This window comes from Myotis yumanensis, unplaced genomic scaffold (genome assembly GCF_028538775.1).
Source record: "Myotis yumanensis isolate MYYU_CA2020_CCGP unplaced genomic scaffold, mMyoYum1.0.hap1 SCAF_23, whole genome shotgun sequence".
Classification (NCBI taxonomy): domain Eukaryota; kingdom Metazoa; phylum Chordata; class Mammalia; order Chiroptera; family Vespertilionidae; genus Myotis; species Myotis yumanensis.
Genome location: NW_027223774.1, coordinates 10,117,786 through 10,141,205, shown reverse-complemented (window position 1 = coordinate 10,141,205; position 23,420 = coordinate 10,117,786). Strand labels below are relative to the sequence as shown.

The 23,420-nt window shown below is 53.3% G+C and overlaps 1 protein-coding gene across 1 annotated transcript in view; it reads left to right on the top strand.

Moving 5' to 3' along the window:
- The window catches only part of GRIN2D (glutamate ionotropic receptor NMDA type subunit 2D), a 47,150-nt gene that overhangs the window by 9,991 nt on the left and 13,739 nt on the right, over window positions 1-23,420 (top strand). Inside the window, 7 exon segments of the mRNA XM_070401952.1 lie at window positions 3,815-3,929; window positions 4,173-4,384; window positions 5,162-5,330; window positions 5,972-6,125; window positions 8,539-8,664; window positions 8,870-9,099; window positions 12,347-12,507. Of these exon segments, the coding sequence (XP_070258053.1) occupies window positions 3,815-3,929; window positions 4,173-4,384; window positions 5,162-5,330; window positions 5,972-6,125; window positions 8,539-8,664; window positions 8,870-9,099; window positions 12,347-12,507 (1,167 nt within the window).

Sequence of the window (23,420 nt, the reverse complement as noted above, 5' to 3'; positions counted from 1 at the left end):
CCCCTCCCACCTTGTTGCTCTACCATCTCCTTTCTTCTCAGTCAAAGCTGGGTCGTGGGCAAGTCTGCATTGCAGGTCATGAGAAGGAGGAAAGAGAGGAAGTGGAGAGCAAGCCATTTCCTTTTGGACAAGTAAGGTGGAAGGGACAGGTCTGACTCCCCATTGGTGAGCACGCAGTCAAGTCACGTGGCCAGCTGGCTTATTGGCTGTTTCCGGACACGTTCACGCGCGTTGGTTAGATGTGGATCCTGATTGGCTAATGCCTGTGCCTTACTGGTTGTTAGATGTTTTGAATGTGGCTCCTGCACGCGCTGTGCCCTGGGCGAGCTGCAAAGAAGATTGGGGAATGCCGATTCCAGCTGGGTAGCTGTGCGCCCAGAGTACACGCTATTATTTTAAAACCGGAGAACAGGGTGGTGGAAAACAGCGCCTCCACCACAGGGAGCTCTTTGAGTGGGGAAATTGATAGGTTGGGGGACAGAACAGCGGCAGGAGAGGCCTACATCCTGAAACGAGCTTAGGAAGAGGCCATGGGTGAGAAAGAAAGCCCGAGGGGAGGGGCATTTTGAGAACCGGTGAGCTGGGAATCAGGATCCGGGAGACAAGAGAGCGAGAAAAACATCCCTCGTTCATAAATACTTACTGAGTTCAGCCTGCTAGGAACGAGGGCTCATGCTGGGCGCTGGGAACACAGATGAAAAAAAAAACATGGACTTCTCGTCAAAGGACGCAGGGTCCTGTAGGGGCGGCAGACACGGATGGGATAATGACAACACAGCGTGGTGCTTGCAGTAATGGAGGTTAAATGGGCATCCTGGGAGCCCCGAGCAGAGCACTGTTTCAGCCAGGACATTTTTGGTTGCAAGAAGCAGAGTCTCATTCAGATTTCCTCAGGGAAAGGGGGGTTTATCGGAAAGATAAACTCGCACAGAGACCCAGGTGTCAGGAATTGAGGCCAAGACAATGGCCACCCCACCCCCCATCCCCTGGCTTGCCACTCCCGAAGGCTGTCCAGTTCCTTTCTTACGACCGCTAACCCGGGACTCGGCTTCCTCCCCAAACGCATCATTTCTCTCATCCTGTCCACCACCCATCCCTCCAAATGTTACAGCTCATATCCTCCCAGGAGAGGAATTCGATTGGCCCAAATCAGCCTTCCAAACTAGGCTAGGCAAGTCCTGGCTCAGCCTGTGGAGACAGGGAGGTTTCCGGGAGGAGGAGATATGTGAGCTGAGACCGGAAGGATGAATTGCTCATTCATTCATTCATTCATTCACTCATTCGTTCACTGACAAGCCCTTTACATAGTCGACCATGTGCCAAGCACTGCTTTTAGGCACAAGGGTATGTGGAGTTGAACAATGACAGCCTCACAGGGGACAAAAAAGAAAAGGAAGAAGAAAATGCCAGCAGGTGATAACTTCTCATGAAAATCAAACCGGTGGGATGTGATAAGAAATGCCTAGGGTGCTAGGTTAGGTGAGGTCATCAGGAAAGGTCTTTCTGAGCAGGAGAAATATGGAGATAAAAAAAAAAATAAAAGCCCTGGCCGGTTTGGCTCAGTGGATAGAGCGTCGGCCTGCAGATTGAAGGGTCCCGGGTTCGATTCCGGTCAAGGGCGTGTACCTTGGTTGCGGGCACATCCCAGTAGGGGGTGTGCAGGAGGCAGCTGATCGATGTTTCTAACTCTTTATTCTTCTCCTTTCCTCCCTGTAAAAAAAATCAATAAAATATATATATTTTTAAAAAAATAAAGAGCCCTAGCCCCTTTGGCTCAGTGGATAGAGCGTCCATCCGAGGACTGAAGGTCCTGGGTTCAATTCCAATCAAGGGCACGTACCTAGGTTGTAGGTAGGCCTGGGTCAGGAGGCCCATCACGTGCAGGAGGCAGCCAATCACTGTGTCTCTCTCACATCGATGTTTCTCTCTCTGTCTCTCCCCCTCCCTCTCTCTAAAAATCAATGGAAAACTATCTTCGGGTGAGGGTTAACAAAAATGAAATAATAAAAAATAAAGAGGAGGAGCCAACTACTGGAAGATCTGAGTGAAAAGAAGGGAAGCCCTAACCGGTTTGGCTCAGTGGATAGAGTGTCAGCCTGTGGACTGAAGGGTCCCAGGTTCCATTCTGGTCAGGGGCATGTACCTTGGCTGCGGGCACATCCCCAGTGGGGGGCGTGCAGGAGGCAGCTGGTCGATGTTTCTCTCTCATCGATGTTTCTAACTCTCTATCCTTCTCCCTTCCTCTCTGTAAAATATCAATAAAAAAAAATATTTTTAAAAAAAGAGAAGGGAGGGGATGCAGCAGGTGCAAAGGCCCTGGGGCCGGAATTGCCTGCTTGCAAGCCTGAAAGAAGGCCAGCGTGAAAAAGAAAAAAAAATTTAATTTTTTTTAAATTTTAAAATGAGAGAGAGAGAAAAAGGCCAGTGTGGCTGGAGCTTCATGGGTGGAGGGCTAGGACGAGGGGATGGAGAAACACAATGGGCTGAGCTCATTCAAGGCTGTTAGGCCAGGTCAAGGGGTTTGGGTTTGATTCTAAAAGCAGTTGGGAGTTCACCAGGAAGAGAGAGTATTCCAGGCAGGGGAACAGCACTGGGCACAGGCCCAGAGGCGAGAAAAACTTGGGCAGGTCGGTGCTACACAACAGCTCAGGGGAGGTGAAGGCAGGAGAATTAGGGTTTGGGGCTGATGAGGCTGTGGAGGCAGATGGGGCCACAAGGTCCTTGAACCCCAGGTTGAGTCTTGGACATTGGGAGTCTTGGACATGGGGCACTAGGGAGCCATGGGTGGTGTATGAGCAAGGGAGAGAGCTGTCAATTTGGGGCATAAGAAGACCCCTTAAGGGCAGAATGGGGAACAGACTGAAGGAGTGAGATTGGAGGCTGGAGGCCAGGCCAGAGGCTGGGCCAGGGCTTCCGGGTGGCTATGAGGATGGAGAGGAGGGGGTGGGACAGGGAGATCCCAGGGGCAGGAAGGACGGGGCTTGGGGACCGACACCTGGGCAGGGGGAAGAGGGCCAGCTGATGATCTGGCCCAGTGACTGGGGCAATGTGACAGGCCTTCAGAGTGCAGGGTGCCATTGCATAGTGAGATGTGTGGGGTCCAGAGACCCTCGGGGGCTTTTTCCCAGAGGAAGGACATTTGAGCTGGGTCTTGAAGACGAAAGGATTGGTCAAGATAAGAAGGGACAGAATAAATGTTTTCCAGGCAGAGAGCACAGCACTTGCGAAGGCCTAGAGACAGAAAACCGCTTGACATGTTTGGGACACTCAGTGTTAGTGGAACGCAAAGTGGGTTTGGGGTAGAAATAGTTGTTTTTTTCAAATATATTTTTTATTGATTTCAGAGAGGAAGGGAGAGGGAGAGAGAGAGAGAAACATCAATGATGAGAGAAAATCATTGATCGGCTGCCTCCTGCACGCCCCAAACTGGGGATGGAGCCCGAAACCCGGGCACATGCCCTGACCGGGAATTGAACCGTGACCTCCTGGTTCATAGGTCAATGCCCAACCACTGAGCCACACCGGCTGGGCCAAAGAGTTTGAGGATGGGAAGCAGTCAGAGATGGCGGGGGCCGGAACACTCAGGGTCTCCACCGCCCCAAACCCAGGCTGAGGCTCTAGGACCCTGTGTGTGGGCGCTGGGCAGCGAGGGGAGAGTACCTGGCAGAAAAGAGGCTTATGGGAGTTTTCATAACTCCCATGGGGAGATTCTGCCTGGGAGCTGGGGCTGGTCAGTAGAAAGGGGACTTCTTCTGTTTTCGGCCACCACGGTCCAGTCCAGGTCCCACATGTCCCCTCCCTTTCTCCTGGGCAGGTACTTCATGAATATTACCTGGGACAACCGGGATTACTCCTTCAATGAGGATGGCTTCCTGGTGAACCCCTCCCTGGTGGTCATCTCCCTCACCAGGGACAGGACCTGGGAGGTGGTGAGTTCCCGCCCTGACCGCGGGTTGGGAGAGGCCTGGACTGCTGGGTCCCGGGGGGGGGGGGGGGGGGGGGGGGAGAACTGGGAGCCCAGATCTACGGGGAGGAGGGAGATAGGGCCCAGGCTCCTGGATCTGAGGGAGAAGGAGCTGGGAGCCTGGGCCACGAAGGCCAGGGCATTCGGGAAGTCCCCCCCACCCCCACCACCACCCCCAGGAAGCCTGAGTCCCCATCTCTCCGCCAAGGTGGGCAGCTGGGAGCAGCAGACTCTGCGCCTCAAGTACCCGCTGTGGTCCCGCTACGGCCGCTTCCTGCAGCCGGTAGATGACACGCAGCACCTGACGGTGGCCACGCTGGAGGAGAGGCCCTTTGTCATTGTGGAGCCGGCCGACCCCATCAGCGGCACCTGCATCCGAGACTCGGTGCCCTGCCGGAGCCAGCTCAACCGCACCCACAGGTGACAGCCGGGGCCGGGAGTTCCAGCTTCAGTATCTTTCCCCTGCCCCGCCCGTTTGGGCTCAGTGGTTAGAGCGTCACCCGTGGACTGAAAGGTCTCGGGTTCGATTCCGGTCAAGGGCACGTATCTGGGTTGCAGGCTCCATCCCTGGCTCTGGTCCGGGCACGTGCAGGAGGCAACCAATCGATGTGTTTCTCTTACATCGATGTTTCTCTCTCCCTTCCTCTCCTTTCCACTTTCGCTAAGAATAAATAGAGCCTTAGACGATTTGGCTCAGTGGATAGAGCATGGGCCTGCGGACCAAAGGGTCCCGGTTCGAGTTCGGTCAAGGGCAGGTACCTTGGTTGCAGGCTCCTCCCCTGCCCCACCCTTGGGTCACGTGCAGTTGGCAACCAATCGATGTGTTTCTCTTACATCGATGTTTCTCTCTGTCTTTCCTTCTCTCTTCCACTCTCTATAAAATCAATGGAAAAATACCCTCGGGTGAGGATTAACAAAAAATAAATGGAAATATAAATGGGAAAATAGCCTCAGATCCGAGAATTAACAACAAAAAACCCTCCTCCCTTGAGGCCCGAGGGTCCTGACCCAGCCCCTACTTCCTTGGGACCCAGGACCCTCACCGCCCTCCAGCTTGGCGACCTTGGACGAGTCCCGTAGCTCCTCTGAGCCTCAGTTTACCCAGGGAGCGTTAACCTGAGTTTTAGCGGCTGCTTGCCCCTCCCCTCCCTTAAGACGAGTGGTCCCCAGGGTCCCCAAGCCTGCTGTTCCCCGCAGCCCTCCGCCGGACGCCCCCCGCCCGGAAAAGCGGTGTTGCAAGGGCTTCTGCATCGACATTCTGAAGCGGCTGGCGCAGACCATCGGCTTCAGCTACGACCTCTACCTGGTCACGAACGGCAAGCACGGGAAGAAGATCGACGGCGTCTGGAACGGCATGATCGGGGAGGTGAGGCGCATGGACAGGGACTGGGCGGGGCGGACAGGGACTGGACAGGGCGGTGCAAGGACAGGACCGAGGAGGGGGCCCCCAGGGGGCGGGGCCACCGGGGGGCGGGCTCTGGGGCTGAAGGACTGGACTAAACCAAGGGAACGCCCAGAGTGAAGGGGCGGGGCCATCAGAAGGACCCGCCTTGGTGGGGGCGGGGCCAGGAGAAGGGACCTTGGGGCGGGGGCGGGGCCAGGAGAAGGGACCTTGGGGCGGGGGCGGGGCCAGGAGAAGGGACCTGGGGCGGAGGCGGGGCCAGGAGAAGGGACCTTGGGGTGCGGGCGAGAGGGGGCGGGGCTTGAAAGGTGGCCCTCCTAGAAGGGGCGGGGCCTGGGGGATGGAGCCCAAAACCTAATTGCAGGAGCAGGATGCGGTCAGAGTCACCTCCTCCCACTCCTGTTCCCAGGCTCGAACCTGCACCTTCCCTGCCCCACTCGGCGTCCCCCTCCCCGCCCCCCCCCACACCCACCCAGCCTCTCTCCTGCGCTGTCACTGGCCTCCTCCCGGGGCCGGTATTGCCTGCCTCCCACGTCTATCTGCCCGAGCCCGCGGGGCGCCCTCACCCCCTCCTCGCCCTCACCCCCTCCTCGCCCTCACCCCAGGTGTTCTACCAGCGCGCGGACATGGCCATCGGCTCCCTCACCATAAACGAGGAGCGCTCCGAGATCGTGGACTTCTCCGTCCCCTTCGTGGAGACGGGCATCAGCGTGATGGTGGCGCGCAGCAACGGCACCGTGTCCCCCTCGGCCTTCCTCGGTGAGCGGGGGCCCTGGGGCGCCAGGCTGGGGCCGCTGCGTGCCCAGTCCCATCTGGTATTGCCGGGACCCGCGGTGACTCCGTCAAGTGGCTTCACTTCTGAGCCTCAGTTTCCTGATCTGTAATATGGGAGAAGTCATTTCCACTACCAGAAGCATTTTGACCATGAAGCTAACAATGAGCTTCGGGAGCCTTCTCTCACACAGCCTCCTCAAGGCCCTGGGCCTGGTTTTGTAGTCATGATTTTGTATTTTTTAAAAAAAAATACATATTGTTATTGATTTCAGAGAAGAAGGGAGAGGAAGAGAGAGAAACATCAATGATGAGAGAAAATCATTGATTGGCTGCCTCCTGCACGCCCCCTACTGGGGATGGAGCCCACAACTCAGGCATGTGGCCTGACCTGGAATGGAACCATGACCGCCTGGTTCATAGATCATGGTTCAACCAGTGAGCCTCGCCGACCAGGCTGTATTCTTTTTTCCTTACAGAGAATCCTCCAAATTGTATGAGCTTCAGGCCCCACAAAACCCAAGTCCCCCCAGTATATACATATGAGGTGAGGAAGAGATTAGCATGGTACCGGCACAGGGTCGGTGCCCGATTCACCCACCAGATAGTGTTTTTTGAGCACCTCGTGTGTGCCAGGCTCTGAGCTGCACACTAATCCCCGCCCTCTCAGAGCTCTTGGCCTCCTGGGGGAGACAAAATAAATTCTTAAAGGGGTCCAGGGACAAAAATCACTTAAGATGGTGACCAATACCACAAGAAATTAAGTTGGGGGTCGGGGAGAGAAGGAAAGGAATAGTATTGGTGCTGCGGTGGTGGGGCAGGCAGGCCCCTTTGCGGAGGTGACTCGGTCCTGTGTAGATCTACAGGGAAAAGCATTGTAGGCAGAGGGAACAGCAAGGACAAAGGTGGCGATGTGCATGGAGTGTCTGCGAAATAGGGAGAGGCCTGTGTCACCGGAGGAACGGAGCGAGTGAGAGGGGTGGCCAGGGGGGCCGTGGTAGGAAGACTGGGTGTTCCTCTTACTGAAATGGCATGGGTTTTAACCGTGGGCGGCAGGAGAAAGATGGCAGCGAGGGTGAGACAAGGAGACAGTGTGAGATGTGCTGGGAAGCTGACACCCCGGTGAGTTGGGCTTTGAGCTGGATGGGAACAGGATAGAGAGCTCATTCCCTCAGCCGGGGGAAATAGAAGGAAAAGTCTTGTCATTTCCCGCTTGCTGTCTGAGTCGCAGCAAAGCTCCTGGCGGGGGAGGTGCTGGGAGAAGGGACAGCTTCCTGCGTGTTTTGTTCCTGGTATTTTCCCCAGCGATGTCTCTTGTGGCTTCCTCTGGGCACCGAGGTCTGCCGGGCAGCTTGAGATGCACCACGTGGGCCCTGCTCTCAGCAGGGGAGTGACAGGGTCGTAGGCATGACCCACCATGCTGCCCAGCGGAGATGACAGGCATGTCCCCAGATGCTGCAGGAACAGTCCCGGGTGGCGACTCTGCGTTGACAGGGGCAGGCCTGGCCGCTTGCACTCGGCCCAGGGAGATCAAAGCAGCCGGTACTAATCTCAGGGGAAGGGCTTGTTGTCACTGAACTCCCAGAGGCCGGGTGAGGAGGGGGCACAGGATCCGGATGGGAGGGGAGCTGTGGAGACCGAGGCAGAGAGGGTGTGGCTAACTGTGAGGTCTGGGTGGGTCAAGCAGTGGGGTCTGCAGTGATCCGGCTGGAGAGGAGGGAGGAAGCAAGGCTGAGGGTGGGGCTTTGTCCTGGGGTGCTAGGGAGCCACCGAGGACTGTGAGCTGGGGAGGGGCCAGGTCACCTCTCAGTGTAGAAAGAGCCTCCAGGGCCATGGAAAGGAGGGGGGGGGGGCGGACAGGCTTGGAGGGAGAGACTGGGGAGGTGGCCCAGGAGAGGGGGCAAGGCCTGATCCAGGAGTGGGGACGGGAGGATGGGGCTGGGGACTGATAGGCTGTGGCTGGTGAGGGAGAGAAAGGGAGAGAGAGAGGATGCAAATAGGGGGTTGGTTTGTGACCGAATGGAGGGTGGGACTCCCAGGATGGGGAACCTGGGAGCTGGTGCCGGGGTGTGGGGCATGAATGGCCTGGGGGTGGCGGGGGAGCGGGATGGCCAGGGGAGATGAAGACTCGGGTTGGGGCTCAGGAGTCATATTTCGAAGACGGTTCCTATTTGGTGCCTGAGACCACAGGAATGGTTGAGATGGCTGTCTTTGAGAGCGACTGGCTCTCAGGGGCCTGTGTGGCCAGCGAGGCTGTTCCCGAGATGGGAAACTTGGGAAGGGGTCAGGGTAGGACAGGGTCAGATCTGGGCTGCACCTTGGTCACGTGTCTGTGTGGTCCCCCATTCTTCTGCTTGGCGGAGCCATGACCACCACCACCCCCCCCCCCCCTTGTCCCCAGAGCCCTACAGCCCCGCTGTGTGGGTGATGATGTTCGTCATGTGCCTCACCGTGGTCGCTGTCACTGTGTTCATCTTCGAGTACCTCAGTCCTGTGGGTTACAACCGCAGCCTGGCTACCGGCAAGCGTGAGTCCCCTTCCTCCATCACCCTACCTCAAAGCACCTGGACCACAGAGAGAGAACTACATTTCCCAGCAGGCATTGGGGTAGAGCGATGGCCCCTTGAGGTGGCAGAGGCCTCAGGGGCCACTGGGAATTGTAGTTCTTACTGCTCCCTCATGGAGCCGAAGGGATTTGGGGTCCATGTCCCCCCCCTCCCGGCCCCCTGCAGGCCCTGGTGGCTCAACCTTCACCATTGGAAAATCCATCTGGCTGCTCTGGGCCCTGGTGTTCAATAACTCAGTGCCCGTGGAGAACCCCCGGGGTACTACCAGCAAAATCATGGTGCTGGTGTGGGCCTTCTTCGCCGTCATCTTCCTCGCCAGCTACACAGCGAACCTGGCCGCCTTCATGATCCAGGAGGAGTACGTGGACACCGTGTCTGGGCTCAGTGACCGAAAGGTGTGTGTGTGTTTGGGGAGCGGGGAGTTGGCTGGGGTTGGAGGTCACAGAACTTGTCACGTGGGTGGGCAGAGGGGAATTCCTGGGGGGGGGGGGGGGGGGTCCCCTCCCAGAAAGAGTTCCAAAATGGTAGAGTTCTGGACCCCACAATGAACTATTTAAATATTCCCAGGGAAAGAGTGCTTGCTGCCAATGTTCCAGGGGCAGAAGTGCCCAATGGGATAGTCTAAGTGGTCGGCAAACCGCGGCTCTCGAGCCACATGCAACTCTTTGGCCCCTTGAGTGTGGCTCTTCCACAAAACACCACCTGCGGGCACGTACAGTGCGATGGAAACTTCGTGGCCCATGCACAGAAGCCGGTTTTCGGAAAGGAAATAGACGAAACGAGTACACAAGACGAGTGTGGATGGGAGGGTTGGAAGGGGTCGGCCTCAGCGAGCAGACCTCAATCAGATGGAGGACGTTTTTAGCAAAGGCCAGCTTAGGAGCACCCTAACGAAGTTAATAACAATGTACCTACCTATATAGTTTAAGTTTAAAAAATTTGGCTCTCAAAAGGAATTTCACTTGTTGTACGGTTGATATTTGGCTCTGTGGACTAATGAGTTTGCCGACCACTGGTCTAGACCACCGTTCCCCTCAAACTGTGATGAAGAACTAATTTTTGAAATTTCTAACCCAGTGGAGACCAATGCTCTTATGAAATACAATCGAAATGCATTACTAGAAAAGTGAAATTTAAAATGGAGACATGCAGAGTTAAATTGCTCTAAACGCTGACTCTCGATTTCTGTACTTGCCGCATCAGGGGGGTCACTGTTCACTGGGTGTCAGGACCCCTTAGGACAGCGGTTCTCAACCTGTGGGTCATGCCCCCTTTGAAAGGAGGTCGAACGACCCTTTCACGGGGGTCGCCTAAGACCATCGGAAAACACACATATGATTACGTATTGTTTTTGTGATTAATCACTACGCTTTAATTATGTTCAATTTGTAACAATGAAATTGTGGGTCACCACAACATGAGAAACTGTATTAAAGGGTCGCGGCATTAGGGAGGTTGAGAAACGCTGCCTTAGAAGGTTGAGCAATCCATTCAATGGATGGCCACCAGCAATTTGCTTAATGCTATTGAATAGAAGAGAAAATACATCTGACTGCATCTTACGAAATAAGGATGAGTATGGCTTTATGAAAGGTTTGTCTAGTCACATACTGACACTGAGCCAGCACACACCTGTCTGGCTGTGTCTGTTGCTAAAACAGTGAACTATGTCTGAACAGATCGGTAAATAACAGCTGCCCGGCTCCCCTCCTCCCCGTGCCAGCCCCTGCCCCTGGGGCCTCCCATGGACCCAGCAAGTTAAGGGTTAATGCCTGGCATATCAGGGGCCTCTGGGGCCCTTCTTGAAACTCTGCAGACAGTGTCTTTTTTGACTGGACCATGACCAGGCCCTGCTGGGGGTTAAGTATTTTAATATTACTGACTATGTGTATATGTAATTTGTGCACGGCGGGGGGAGGGGGGGGGTCCCTAGGCCTGGCCAGCGATCAGGGCCGGTGGGGGCCTGCCAGCGGGGGGGGGGGGGGGGGGGGGGGGGGACGGGACCGTGGGAGATTGGCCAGCCACGGGGAGGGGCCAGGGGAGGTTGGCCAGGCACGGGGAGGGGCCAGGGGAGGTTGGCCAGGCACGGGGAGGGGCCAGGGGAGGTTGGCCAGCTGCAGATGTTGGCTGTGGGAGTGCACTAACCACCAGGCGGCAGCTCCTGCATTGAGCATCTGCCCCCTGGTGGTCAGTGTGTGTCATAGCAACCGGTCATTCTGGTTCTTCTGGCATTCGGTCACTTAGGCCCGTGGTCGGCAAACTGCGGCTCACAAGCCACATGCGGCTCTTTGGTCCCTTGAGTGTGGCTCTTCCACAAAATACCACATGCGGGTGCACGTACAGTGCGATTGGAACTTCGTGGCCCATGTGCAAAAGTCGGTTTTCGGCCTGGGCGAGTCTATTTTGAAGAAGTACTGTTGATATTTGGCTCTGTTGACTAATGAGTTTGCCGACCACTGGCTTAGGCTTTTATATATATAGATAGGTATAGGTATAGGTATGGGTATGGGTATGGGTATGGGTATGGGTATGGGTATAGGTATAGGTATAGGAATGGGTATGGGTATGGGTATGGGTATGGGTATGGGTATAGGTATAGGTATAGGAATAGGTATGGGTATGGGTATGGGTATGGGTATGGGTATGGGTATGGGTATAGGTATAGGAATAGGTATAGGTATAGGTATAGGTATGGGTATGGGTATGGGTATGGGTATAGGAATAGGTATAGGTATAGGTATAGGAATAGGTATAGGTATAGGTATAGGTATAGGTATAGGAATGGGTATGGGTATGGGTATGGGTATGGGTATGGGTATAGGTATAGGAATAGGTATAGGTATAGGTATAGGTATAGGTATAGGAATAGGTATAGGTATAGGTATAGGTATAGGAATGGGTATGGGTATGGGTACGGGTACGGGTACGGGTACGGGTACGGGTATAGGTTATGGGTATAGGTATAGGTATAGGTATAGGAATAGGTATAGGTATAGGTATAGGTATAGGTATGGGTATGGGTATGGGTATAGGTATAGGAATAGGTATAGGTATAGGTATAGGTATAGATATAGGTATGGGTATGGGTATGGGTATAGGAATAGGTATAGGTATAGGTATAGGTATAGGTATAGGTATAGGAATAGGTATAGGTATAGGTATAGGTATAGGAATAGGTATAGGTATAGGTATAGGTATAGGTATAGGTATAGGTATAGGTATAGGAATAGGTATAGGTATAGGTATAGGAATAGGAATAGGTATAGGTATAGGTATAGGTATAGGTATAGGAATGGGTATGGGTATGGGTATGGGTATGGGTATGGGTATAGGTATAGGAATAGGTATAGGTATAGGTATAGGTATAGGTATAGGTATAGGAATGGGTACGGGTACGGGTACGGGTACGGGTACGGGTACGGGTATAGGTATAGGTATAGGTGTAGGTATAGGTATATACCTGCAATTGTATACATATCTGTGGGTGGGCAGTAGTGTTTCCTACCATAGGCCACTGTGAGCAAGTTTGAGGGACACTTTTGCCCTGGGGTGTCCCCTAGCTGGAATGGACATCTGGATGGGGTACATCCTCCCCCCGACGGCCCCAAGGGGGCGCCCTAGTAACTCTCCATTCTGCCCTAGTTCCAGCGGCCCCAGGAGCAGTACCCGCCCCTGAAGTTCGGGACGGTGCCCAACGGGTCCACGGAGAAGAACATCCGCAGCAACTACCCCGACATGCACAGCTACATGGTGCGCTACAACCAGCCCCGCGTGGAGGAAGCACTCACGCATCTCAAGGCAGGGTCAGCGCAGACTCGAGCGGGAGGGGGGGAGGGGTGGGGCCGGGCGCCCTGCCCGGATGCTCAGAGATGGTGAGGGGGGAGGGGTGATTTATTGGCATTAGAGGTCAATGCGGGGTGGGTCCGCTTGGAGGGCAGAGGGCACCGAGAGTGGGCGTGAACTCCCAGAAATAGGGTCCTTGTGATGGTTTTCGGGGATCCAGTTCAAATCCTGGATTTGTCTCTTCTTGGCTGTGTGTCCTTGCGCAAGTCACTCAACCTCTCTGAGCCTCAGTTTCCGCCGCTGTAAAATGGGGATAACAGGAGGACCTACCTCGTAAGGTTGCTATGAGAACTACTGTAGTTATTATTACTAGTTAACATATTATTTTGTTATTATTGTTAGTTAATCCATGCAAAACAGAGCAGTGGCCGGCGTCCTGTGGGTGTTTGCTGCTATCATCATCATCATCATCATCATTATTAGAACTAAACTCAATGGAATGAATATTTGTATTATTATTTTTTAAATTTATTTATTTTAACATCAGTTTCCCCCCCAAAATAGGGGTAACGTTAAGTTCTGGCCCCAGAGTACAGTCCAAGTGGAGCACAGACACTCTCTCCCTGTCCCTCCTTTATTTAGTCGCCCAGCATGCATTTGCTTTCTTAGCTCCTATTCTACACCAGGCAGTGGACGATTAGGCCACAGTTCCTGCCCTCTGGGAGCTTAGGGTCTAGACCAGTGATGGCGAACCTTTTGAGCTCGGCGTGTCAGCATTTTGAAAAACCCTAACTTAACTCTGGTGCCGTGTCACATATAGAAATTTTTTGATCTTTGCAACCACAGCAAAACAAAGACTTACATTTTTGATATTTATTTTATATATTTCAATGCCATTTAACAAAGAAAAATCAACCCAAAAAATGAGTTCGCGTGTCACCTCTGACACGCGTGTCATAGGTTCGCCATCACTGCTCCAGAAGTAGGAAATGAACTATGAACATGCAAGCAGAAAAATCAGCAAGGTGGTTTTAGAAAGTCCTGGTAAGCTAGAGCATCACTGAGCTGGGATATAGTCACCTGAGTGTTCAGGGTGGGCCTCTCGGAGGAGGTGACTTGGGCAGAGAGAGCCCTGAAGGAAGTGAGGGAGCGAGGCAGAGGGCACAGGGCGTTTCAAGGGGCCGAGCCGGGCGTGGCCTTGGCTTTTTGGAGGATCAGTAAAAGGCTAAGGTGGCTGAATTATGGAGAGCTGGGGTTAGAGGGTAGATGAGAGGAAGATGTGGGGTGCGACCCCCTGAGTCAGAGGTCATGGTTGTGTTTTATTCAAAGGGCAGTGAGAAGCCACAGGGAGGGGGACTTTGAGGAGAAGAGAGGTGTGCTTTGATTCGTCTGTAAATGCCCCCTCTGGCTGCCATGTGGAGAATGGATGGAGGGGGGCCTCCGTGGGACCAGTGGGACCAGCTATCATGTCTTTTAGAGCAGCGGTCGCCAAGCTTTCGGACCTCACGGACCACCGGCTGGCGACCGCGGGTCTAGAGCACCTTTCCCCAAGGCCCACCCTCTGCTCACCCTCCAGCAGCCACTCCTAACCAGATCCTATTTACTCCTGTTTTGATTGGAATTGCTGGGCTGCAAGATAAGAAACCCGATCAGTTTGGTCTCTGTAAAGTGAATGGGTTTGCATAAGGATCCAGCAGCGTCTTTTAGCACTAGTTACAGAAAGCGAAGCCCGGCCCGGCGTGGCTCCGTGGTTGAGCGTCCCCCTATGAACCAGGAGGTCACAGTTCCATTCCCAGTCAGGCACCTGCTCCATCCCCAGGGAGGGGCGTGCAGGAGGCAACAGGTTGATGATTCTCTCTCATCATTGATGTTTCTCTCTCTCTCTCCCTCTCCCTTCCTCTCTGAAATCAATAGAACATTAAAAAGAAAGAAAGAAAGTACAGCTAGGCTTTGAATGAATGTGAAAGTCATTCATTCATTTTTAAAATAGATTACCAGGCACAGTTCTGCACTGGGTAATGGTAGACAACGAAATAGTTACATTTCTTGAATCTGTTAGGAATGCTTAAACAGACAGAGGGGGTTTTTTTGTTTGTTTGTTTGCTTGTTTTTAATCTCTCACAAGAAGCCCAAGGCTTGTGTGATAGCTCAGAGATACCATCGACAATCCAAACTTTGTACCGTCAACCTTGGAGACAGCCCTTCCTGCTCCTTTTGGTTGCCTCGTGATCACAATATGGCCGCTGCCTCTCCGAAGCATATCTTGCTTCCAGGCAAGATAGGAGGAGGAGGAAGAATAAAAGAGCGGAGGATTTTCTTCCGGCAAGATTTCGCCTTTATTTTGGGAAAAGTGTGCTTTTCGCAGGGACTTCTGGCTACATCTCAGAAGTCATCCGATGCCTACTCCTAGCTGCAAGGGAGGCTGGCAAATTATGTGAGGCTTCCAGCCTCTGTTGCGGAAAATGGCCAAGAAAGAGGTCGTAAATAGAGATTACGGCAGCCAAGCCATCAGCCTGGGCCATGCCCTCATGCGATTTGTATTTTGCCACCCAACAGCTTCTCTCCGGCATCTTGTCCTCTCTTGCAATTTCGGGGGGGTGGGGGGGTTGTCACATGGTTCCTTGTCTCCCATCTCTCTGCTTCCCCTGCAAGGCTCCCCTTTCTGATACTGTGAACTTCAGCACTTTCTCATCAGCCACCTCATTGTCCTCTCATCTCCTGTGACTACTGTTTTCTCTGCCCAACTTCAACCCCTCCACGTGGTTGCCACTTTCTCCTCCACCCTCTCCCTTGAAGCACCAATAACACGAGCTGGTTTTGTAACAGGCTTTTCTTCTTCTTTTATTTTTTTAAAATATATTTTATTGATTTTTTACAGAGAGGAAGGGAGAGGGATAGAGAGTTAGAAACATCGATGAGAGAGAAACATCGACCAGCTGCCTCCTGCACATCCCCCACTGGGGATGTGCCCGCAACCAAGGTACATGCCCCTGACCGGAATCAAAGCTGGGACCGTTGAGTCCGCAGGCTGAGGCTCTGTCCACTGAGCCAAACCGGTCAGGGCGGCTTTTCTTCTTTAATTAAGACTTTGGGCAGGCCCACTGCTAACATCGGCAGGGCCGGCCCAAGAGTACACATGCAGGCTCACATACTGTCAGACTGTAAGTCCAACTATTTAAACTTTATAAACCAAGCTTGCAAACCATTCAACTTGTTGGATCCTCCTGCCTTGACAAATATGCCTTAACAAACAGCAAGGCTCGTAAGTTCAAGTTTAGGATTCCCAGAGTTCCACGACGGAACCTGGCTCCTTGTCTTCCTACCCACATCCGTTCTCTTGCCGTTTCCAGCTCCTCAAGGCAGAGGCTCGGGGCCCTGGATCACTCGCCCGGGCTGCTGGCATTGACTCACCTTCTCTGACAGACCTTTCCCCTCCCTCTTATAAGGACCCTGAGATCAATTATATCGGGCCCAGCTGGATAAGCCAGGCTCATCTCTGCATCCTAAATCCTCAATTTAATCACATCTGCATCCTCCTTCGAAATGTAACATGACACACTCACCAGGTCCGGGCGTTAGGGTGTGGGTATCTTTGGCGGGGGAGGGGGGATTATCATCCTACCGACCACAGTTTCCTAGGGATTCCGGGAGGGCACAGCCCCTTGGCCCCAGGGACTCCGGCAGGGGGAGGTGAAGAGAAGAGTTCTCAAAAACATGGGTCCCAGCCCTAACCGGTTTGGCCCAGCGGATAGAGCGTCGGCCTGCAGACTGAAGGGTCCCAGGTTTGATTCCGGTCAAGGGCATGTACCTTGGTTGCGGGCACATCCCCAGTAGGAGATGTGCAGGAGGCAGCTGATCAATGTTTCTCTCTCATCGATGTTTCTAACTCTCTATCCCTCTCCCCTTCCTCTCTGTAAAAAATCAATAAAATATATTTTAAAAAACAAACAAACAAACAAAGAAAACATGGGTCCCCGAGCAGCACTGTCTTGCTGGAGGTCTAGGCTGCATAGTGAGTTTGGAGAATCATGAGCAGAGGTGTTAGGACACAGTACAGAACAGGAAAAATAGTTGCTTTTAAATTGTGCATTGATTCCTCCTTCTCCTTAGGGACCGGCTTCCACATCTTTCCGGATAATGCCGGGATCCCAGTGTCCCCCGAAGCCAGCGGGTTCCTAACGGTTTCCTGGGGTGCTTAACAGCCCTGGCTTTAAAACCAGAAGGTCCTGGGCTGGGCTGGGCCATAACCCCTTCCTTGCCGTGGGGCAAGTGAAGTCAGTCCCCGAGCCTGCACGTTCGCCTCCGTACTACGGGGTCTACCACCCCACCGCGGCCAAGGTCCCTGCTTCTCTCCTCCGCCTCTTCCTCTCCGGGGCCACTGGCTCTCGTCTCGGTCTCTCTGCACAGATCGGCTCTTGGCGTCAGCCGAGCCCATGGGTTCTGTATGGACCCCACTTTCCATGCAGCCTTCTAGCTGCAAGGTCCAATCTGAGCTGATGCACACCTCTGGTCAATTTCACATCCTGCCAGTGAGAGCCCGATTGGTCCAGCTGGGAGTCAGGTCCATGCCAGGGCCAGTCAGCGGCGGTCAGGGTGAGCCCTGGTCACGTGGTTCTCGGGCTGCCAGGTCCCTGCTCCCCGCAGGTTCTCAACGGTGCGCTGGGGGCCTGCGGGCTTCCGGAACACCTTCCTCCGGTGGCCTCTTTTTTTAAAAAAAAAATATATATTTTTATTGATTTCAGAGAGGAAGGGAGAGGGAGAGAGAGATTAACATCCATGATGAGAGAGAATCATGGATCGGCTGCCTCCTGCACGCCCCCTACTGGGGATGGAGCCCGCAACCTGGGCATGTGCCCTTGACTGGAATTGAACCCGGGACCCTTCAGTCTGCAGGCCAACGCTCTAACCACTGAGCCACGCCAGCTAGGGCCCTCCAGGGGTCTCTTGCTTCTGCTTCAGCTGCGAAGCCACCGGGTGGCCCCCTCAGCCCCCTGCCCAGGGCTCCCCGCCCCCCTCTGGGCGACACCCAACACTTGCTTCTGGGTGAAAATGAGAAGGTGACAGATCCCTCCCCTCCGCCACCCCTTATTGATTCATTGCTGATGGTTCGATGCATTTCCTCCGGCAGCTTTTCCTGGAGCAGAGCTGGGGAGCTACAGATTTAATTAAAATTTTTCTAGGGGCCACAGCAGAAGAAACAGGCAATATTAGTTTTAACTGTGCGTCTTACTTGCCCCAGGATCTCCAATGCGTCACCATTTCTGCATGTAATATACACATTCACGGAAATGTTTCCCTTTTTTTCTTTCTCTTTTTGTATTTTGAGTTTATATTCTACTCAGCATATCTCCTTCGGACTGACCCCATCCCAGGGGCTCACCAGCCACATCTGGCTCATGGCTGTCACTCCCGACAGCGTCTTCTTACTTCTTTTGCTATCTTCCTTCCCTTCCTCTATCTTCTTTTTCCTTTTTTTTTTTTTAATGTTTTCATTGATTTTTATTTTATTTTTTAAAATATATTTTATTGATTTTTTACAGAGAGGAAGGGAGAGAGATAGAGTTAGAAACATCAATGAGAGAGAAACATCGATCAGCTGCCTCCTGCACATCTCCTACTGGGGATGTGCCTGCAACCAAGGTACATGCCCTTGACCGGAATCGAACCTGGGACCCTTCAGTCCACAGGCCAGCGCTCTATCCACTGAGCCAAACCGGTTAGGGCTCATTGATTTTTAGAACGAGGAGAAGGGAGAGTGGAAGAAAGAAACATCGATGGGAAGAAAAGCATCAATTGGCTGCCTACTGGTGATCCCAAAACCCGGGCATGTGCCCTGAGAGGGAATAGAACCAGGGAAAGCTTGGCTCATGGGTCGATGCTCAACCACTGAGCCACACCAGCCAGGATCCCCCCCCCCCCCCCACAACCTTCCCCCCTCCTCCCCTTTCTCTTACTTGTACTTCTTCCCCATCTCCATCCCTTCCTTTGCTCGGCCTGACCCCCAGGTGTCATCTAAGTTTCCCTCACCTTAGGATCTAAAAAACATTGACTCCACCCCCCACCCCCCACCCCCACCCCCAAGAATTCTGCAAATGCCTGGCCTTTCCAGGGTTACCCTGGCTTCAAGCTCCTTTTTGCCGGATTTAACTCACTTTCTGAACCATCTCACTGGCCCAAGTATGTCTGCCCAACTCCAGAGCCTCTTCACCAGAATGAAACCCGCCCCGCCCTGCATCCCCACAACAGCCCGCGGACGCCAGGCCCGCGCACACGTGCGGGCTGCACGGAGACTGGGCTGGCGGCGGGCTTCGGCGCCAGCGCTGACCAGTAGACGTGCAACGCCAGCTGCTTGTGGGTCCGAGTTTGTTAGTAGCCGCAGAAAAGGCATGAAGAGAAACGGATGAAATCCGTTTAACAACATATTTTACTTAACCCGGTTATTCGAAATATCATTGTGACATGTAATCAGGAAAAAAAAAAATAGTTGAGACCTTGAAGTATTTTCCCCACATGAAATCTTTGCAGTCTGGCCTGCGTTTTATACCCACACACATCTCAGGTCAGACTTGCCACGGTTCAGGGGCTCAGAACAGCCACAGTGGCGTGAAGGTACCGTAAGGGGCCGCCCAGGTATACAGCATCCAAATGCAAGAAGTTTCACCGGGTCGGCGTGGCTCAGTGGCTGAGCGTCAACCTGTGAACCAGGAGGTTATGGTTTGATTCCCCATCAGCGCACATGCCTGGGTTGTGGGCTCCATCCCCAGTGTGGGGCGTGCAGGAGGCAGCCGATCCATGATTCTCTCTCATCATTAATGTTTCTCTCTCTCTCTCTCTCTCTCTCTCTCTCTCTCTCTCCCTTTCTCCCTTCCTCTCTGAAATCAGTAAAAATATATTAAAGAATAAAGCAAATGCAAAAAGTTTCATAATGAACATAAAACAAAAAAGAACTCTGGTGACACACACACCCCCCCCCTGGACTTTCCCACTTCCTTACTCACCCCCAGATTCCTCCCAGCCATCCCGCTGACTCATCTCTCCCCTCTCCCCCTTCTTCCGTTTTGTCCTCTTCTGCCCTCCCTCCAGGAAGGCCCCTGGGATTCCCCGATCCTTCCTCTCTCTCTCTCTCTCTCTCTCTCTCTCTCTCTCTCCCTCTCTCCTCTCCTAGGCTCCGCCCACCCACGCCTACTTCCTGACACACAGTGCCCTTCCCGGAGGCCAGGGGCACTTCCTCTTTTACTTCTGCAGGCAGCCCTCTCTTCCCCAGTCCTTTGTGTCCTTACTTTCAGAGAGTGAGAATTCAGACCTGTGTGTGGGAGGGGGAATCCCATATCCCGAATCTACTTGTTTCCTGCATTGGGGAGAGCAGTTAACTGTGTGACCTGCAAAGGAGACCAACCCCATCTTTAAAAAAAAAAAATGAATTCAAATCTATCCCGTCCTCGAGTTCAGAGAACAGGGGAATCCCTGTAACTATTTTTCCCCCATCCAAATGTCAGTCAGCCCCAACCCCAGCCCTCACTGAGTAAAAATAGCTTGAGACTTCATCATGTGTCTTTTTATATTTTACTAGAAGCCCAGTGCACAAATTCGTGCACTGGTGGGGTCCATCGGCCTGGCCTGCAGGGATCGGGCCGAAACAGGCTCTCCGACATCCCCGAGGGGTCCCGGATTGCGAGAGGGCGGTTCTCGGGTGATGCAGCCCGGAATCAGGCTCCCTCCTCTCTGGTTCTGGGTGCGTCACCCGAGAACCGCAGCTGCCAAGTCACTGGAGCTCAGCAGCTCCTACGTTGAGCGTCTGCCCCCTGGTGGTCAGTGCATGTCATAGCTACCAGTCAGATGGTCGGTCAGTCTGCTGGTCACTTAGGCTTTTATATATATACTAGAAGCCCGGTGCACGAAATTCGTGCACTTGTGGGGGGAGGGGTCCCTCAGCCCGGCCCGTACCCTCTCACAGTCCAGGAGCCCTTGGGAGATGTCCGACTGCTGTAGAGGCGAGGGAGGCTCCCGCCACTGCCACTGTGCTCGCCAGCCGTGAGCCCAGCTCAGAGCTTCTGGCTGAGCGGTGCTCCCCCTGTGGGAGCACACTGACCACCAGGGAGCAGTTCCTGCATTGAGCATCTGCCCCCTGGTGGTCAGTGCACGTCATAGCGACTGGTCGTTCCGCTGTTTGGTCCATTTGCATATTAGCCTTTTATTAGATAGGACTAGAGGCTCAGCTCCTGAAATCTCGAGGCCCCGCCCACCCACAAGCACCTCGCCGCGCCTGCCTCACCATGCCCACCCGCCCACCAGTTGCCAGCTTTGCTGCGATTGGAGCCTGTGGGCTGTGGGGGAGGGACCGAGAGATGCTCCATGCATTTCATGGTGACCTGTCGTTCGGTTGTTACGGCGTTAGGGCCACTGACTTTTTATAATAGAGATAGATCTTTCTTTTAAAATATGTTTTTATTGATTTGAGAGAGAGAGAGAGAGAGAGAGAGAGAGGAAGGGGGAGGGAGAGAGATCAAGCCCATAATCCTGGCATGTGCTCCCACTGGGATTGAATCGGCGACCTCTCGGTGCATGGGCTGATGTGTGGCAACCAACTGAGCCACACTGGCCAGGGCATATTTTATCTTTTCTTATTGAGATAATACACACGGATCCGAAGTGTGAAACTCATTGATTGTCTATACACGCATCATACCTCCATGGGGCCGCCCAGCTTCAGGCATGGAAGATGTCAAGGTCCCCAGAAAGCCCCCCTCTGGGCCTCCAGTCACCACAGAGTCTCACCGTAAACTGGTTTTGCCTGGATTTGACGATCGATGCCACAAACAGAGTCCACCCATGTATACAGCAGCCTTGGCGTCTGGCCTGCTGTGCCCCACGCTACCGCCAGGTTGGTCCCTGGCTGTATCCCACTAAGCGCAGAATTCACCCATTCTGCTGTTGGTGGGCTTTGGGGTTGTCTGCAGCGCCGGGCCATGACGCATACTCTACGACAAACGTTTCTGTACCAGGGCGTACATGTTCCTTTTTCTGGGGTAAATTCCCGCGGGTGGAACCGCTGAGTCATAGCGCGATGGACGCTTAGCTTCAAGAGATACTGCGTTTTCCGAAGCGGTTGTACCAAGGTCCACTCGTCAGCCGTGCGGGAAGGTGCCACTCGTCCCGGATCCTTGCCAAGGCTCGTATCATTCCCAGACCTTTCAAATTTACAACGGCGTTTACTATCCGTCAACACTCACTCAAGTTCATTACGTGCTTGCTCGGGCTACTGTAACAGAAATGCGTTGTCTCGCCATTTGGAGGCTACAAGTCCTCCTGGCTCCCGCCGAGGCGGTGAGGGGACGAGCTGTGTCTGGCTTCTCTCCTCGGCTTGTAGGTGACTGTCCTCTCCCCGTGTCCTCACGACGTCTCCCATCTGTGTGTGTCTCTGTGTCCCGACTTCTCCCAGTCCTGTTGGATGCGGGCCCACCCCAGTGACCTCATTTCAACTTGAGCCACCTTTTGCGGCACTGGGGTAGGACTTCAATACATGAATGTAGCCCGGGCGGCGTGGCTCAGTGGTTGAGCATCAACCTATGAACGAGGAAGTCACCTTTCGGGTTCGATTCCCGGTCAGAGCACACGCCCAGGTTGGCGTGCAGGAGGCAGCCAATCCATGATTCTCTCTCATCACTGGTGTTTCTATCGCTCTCTCCCTCTCCCTTTCTCTCTGAAGTCAATACACATATATTTAAAAAATATATATATATATATGAATGTTGAAGGACACAATTCAGCCTGTATTCTTAGGTGGATATTATTATTCCCATTTTAGAGATGGGGAAACTGAGGCGCAGCAAGATTCCCATAGCTGCTGAGTGGCAGAGCTGGGACTTGATCATCGGCCATCCGGCTCCCAGCCCAGCGGCTCGGCCACTCCAATACATTGCCTTCCGGGCAGTGAGAGACCCACAAGCCTCGTGGACTCACAAGGGGTACCCCTGCGTGTCGCACTGTCACCCCTGCAGATTTCTGGCTTCTGCTGCATCCTATTTCTCTCCACTATTCCTTTTCACATATTTCCCCCTAATTTTTAGTTCTATTTTTGTTGCTTTTGTTAATCCTCACCTGAGGATATTTTTCCCCCATTGATTTTTAAAGTATGAAAGGGATGGAGGGAGGGGGAGAGAGAGGGGGGTGAGAGAGACACATCAATGGGTTGCCTCCCGCACTCACCCCCACCCCGCCAGGGATCGAACCTGGAACCCTTCTGCAGGGGCCGGTGCTCTAACCACTGAGCACACCAGCCAGGGCTTTTAGTTCTATTTTTTTTTTTAAATATATATCTTTATTGATTTCAGAGAGGAAGGGAGAGGGAAAGAGAGCTAGAAACATCAATGATGAGAGCGAATCATTGAGGGGTTGCCTCCCGCATGTCCCCCACTGGGGATCAAGCCCACAACCCAGGCATATGTGCCCTTGGCCGGAATCGAACCTGGGACCCTTCAGTCCGCAGGCTGACGCTCTATCCTCCGAGCCAAACCAGCCAGGACAAGTTCTATTTTTTTTTTTTAATTAAATCTTTATTGTTCAGATTATTACATTTGTTCCTCTTTTTTCCCCCCATAACTCCCCTCCTTCCAGCTCCCACCCCACCCTCCACCCTCACTCCCCACCCACTGTGTTCATCCATCGGTGCATGATTTTTGTCCAGTCACTTCCCGCATCTCCCACACCCCTTTTTCCCCCAAGAATAGTCAGTCTATTCCCTTTCTATGTCCCTGATTCTATTATAATCACCAGTTCATTCTGTACATCAGGTTATTTATTCACTTGATTCTTAGATTCATTTGTTGATAGATGCATGTTTGTTGTTCATAGTTTGTATCTTTACCTTTTTCTTCTTCTTCCTCTTCTTAAAGGATACCTTTCAGCATTTCATATAATACTGGTTTGGCGGTGA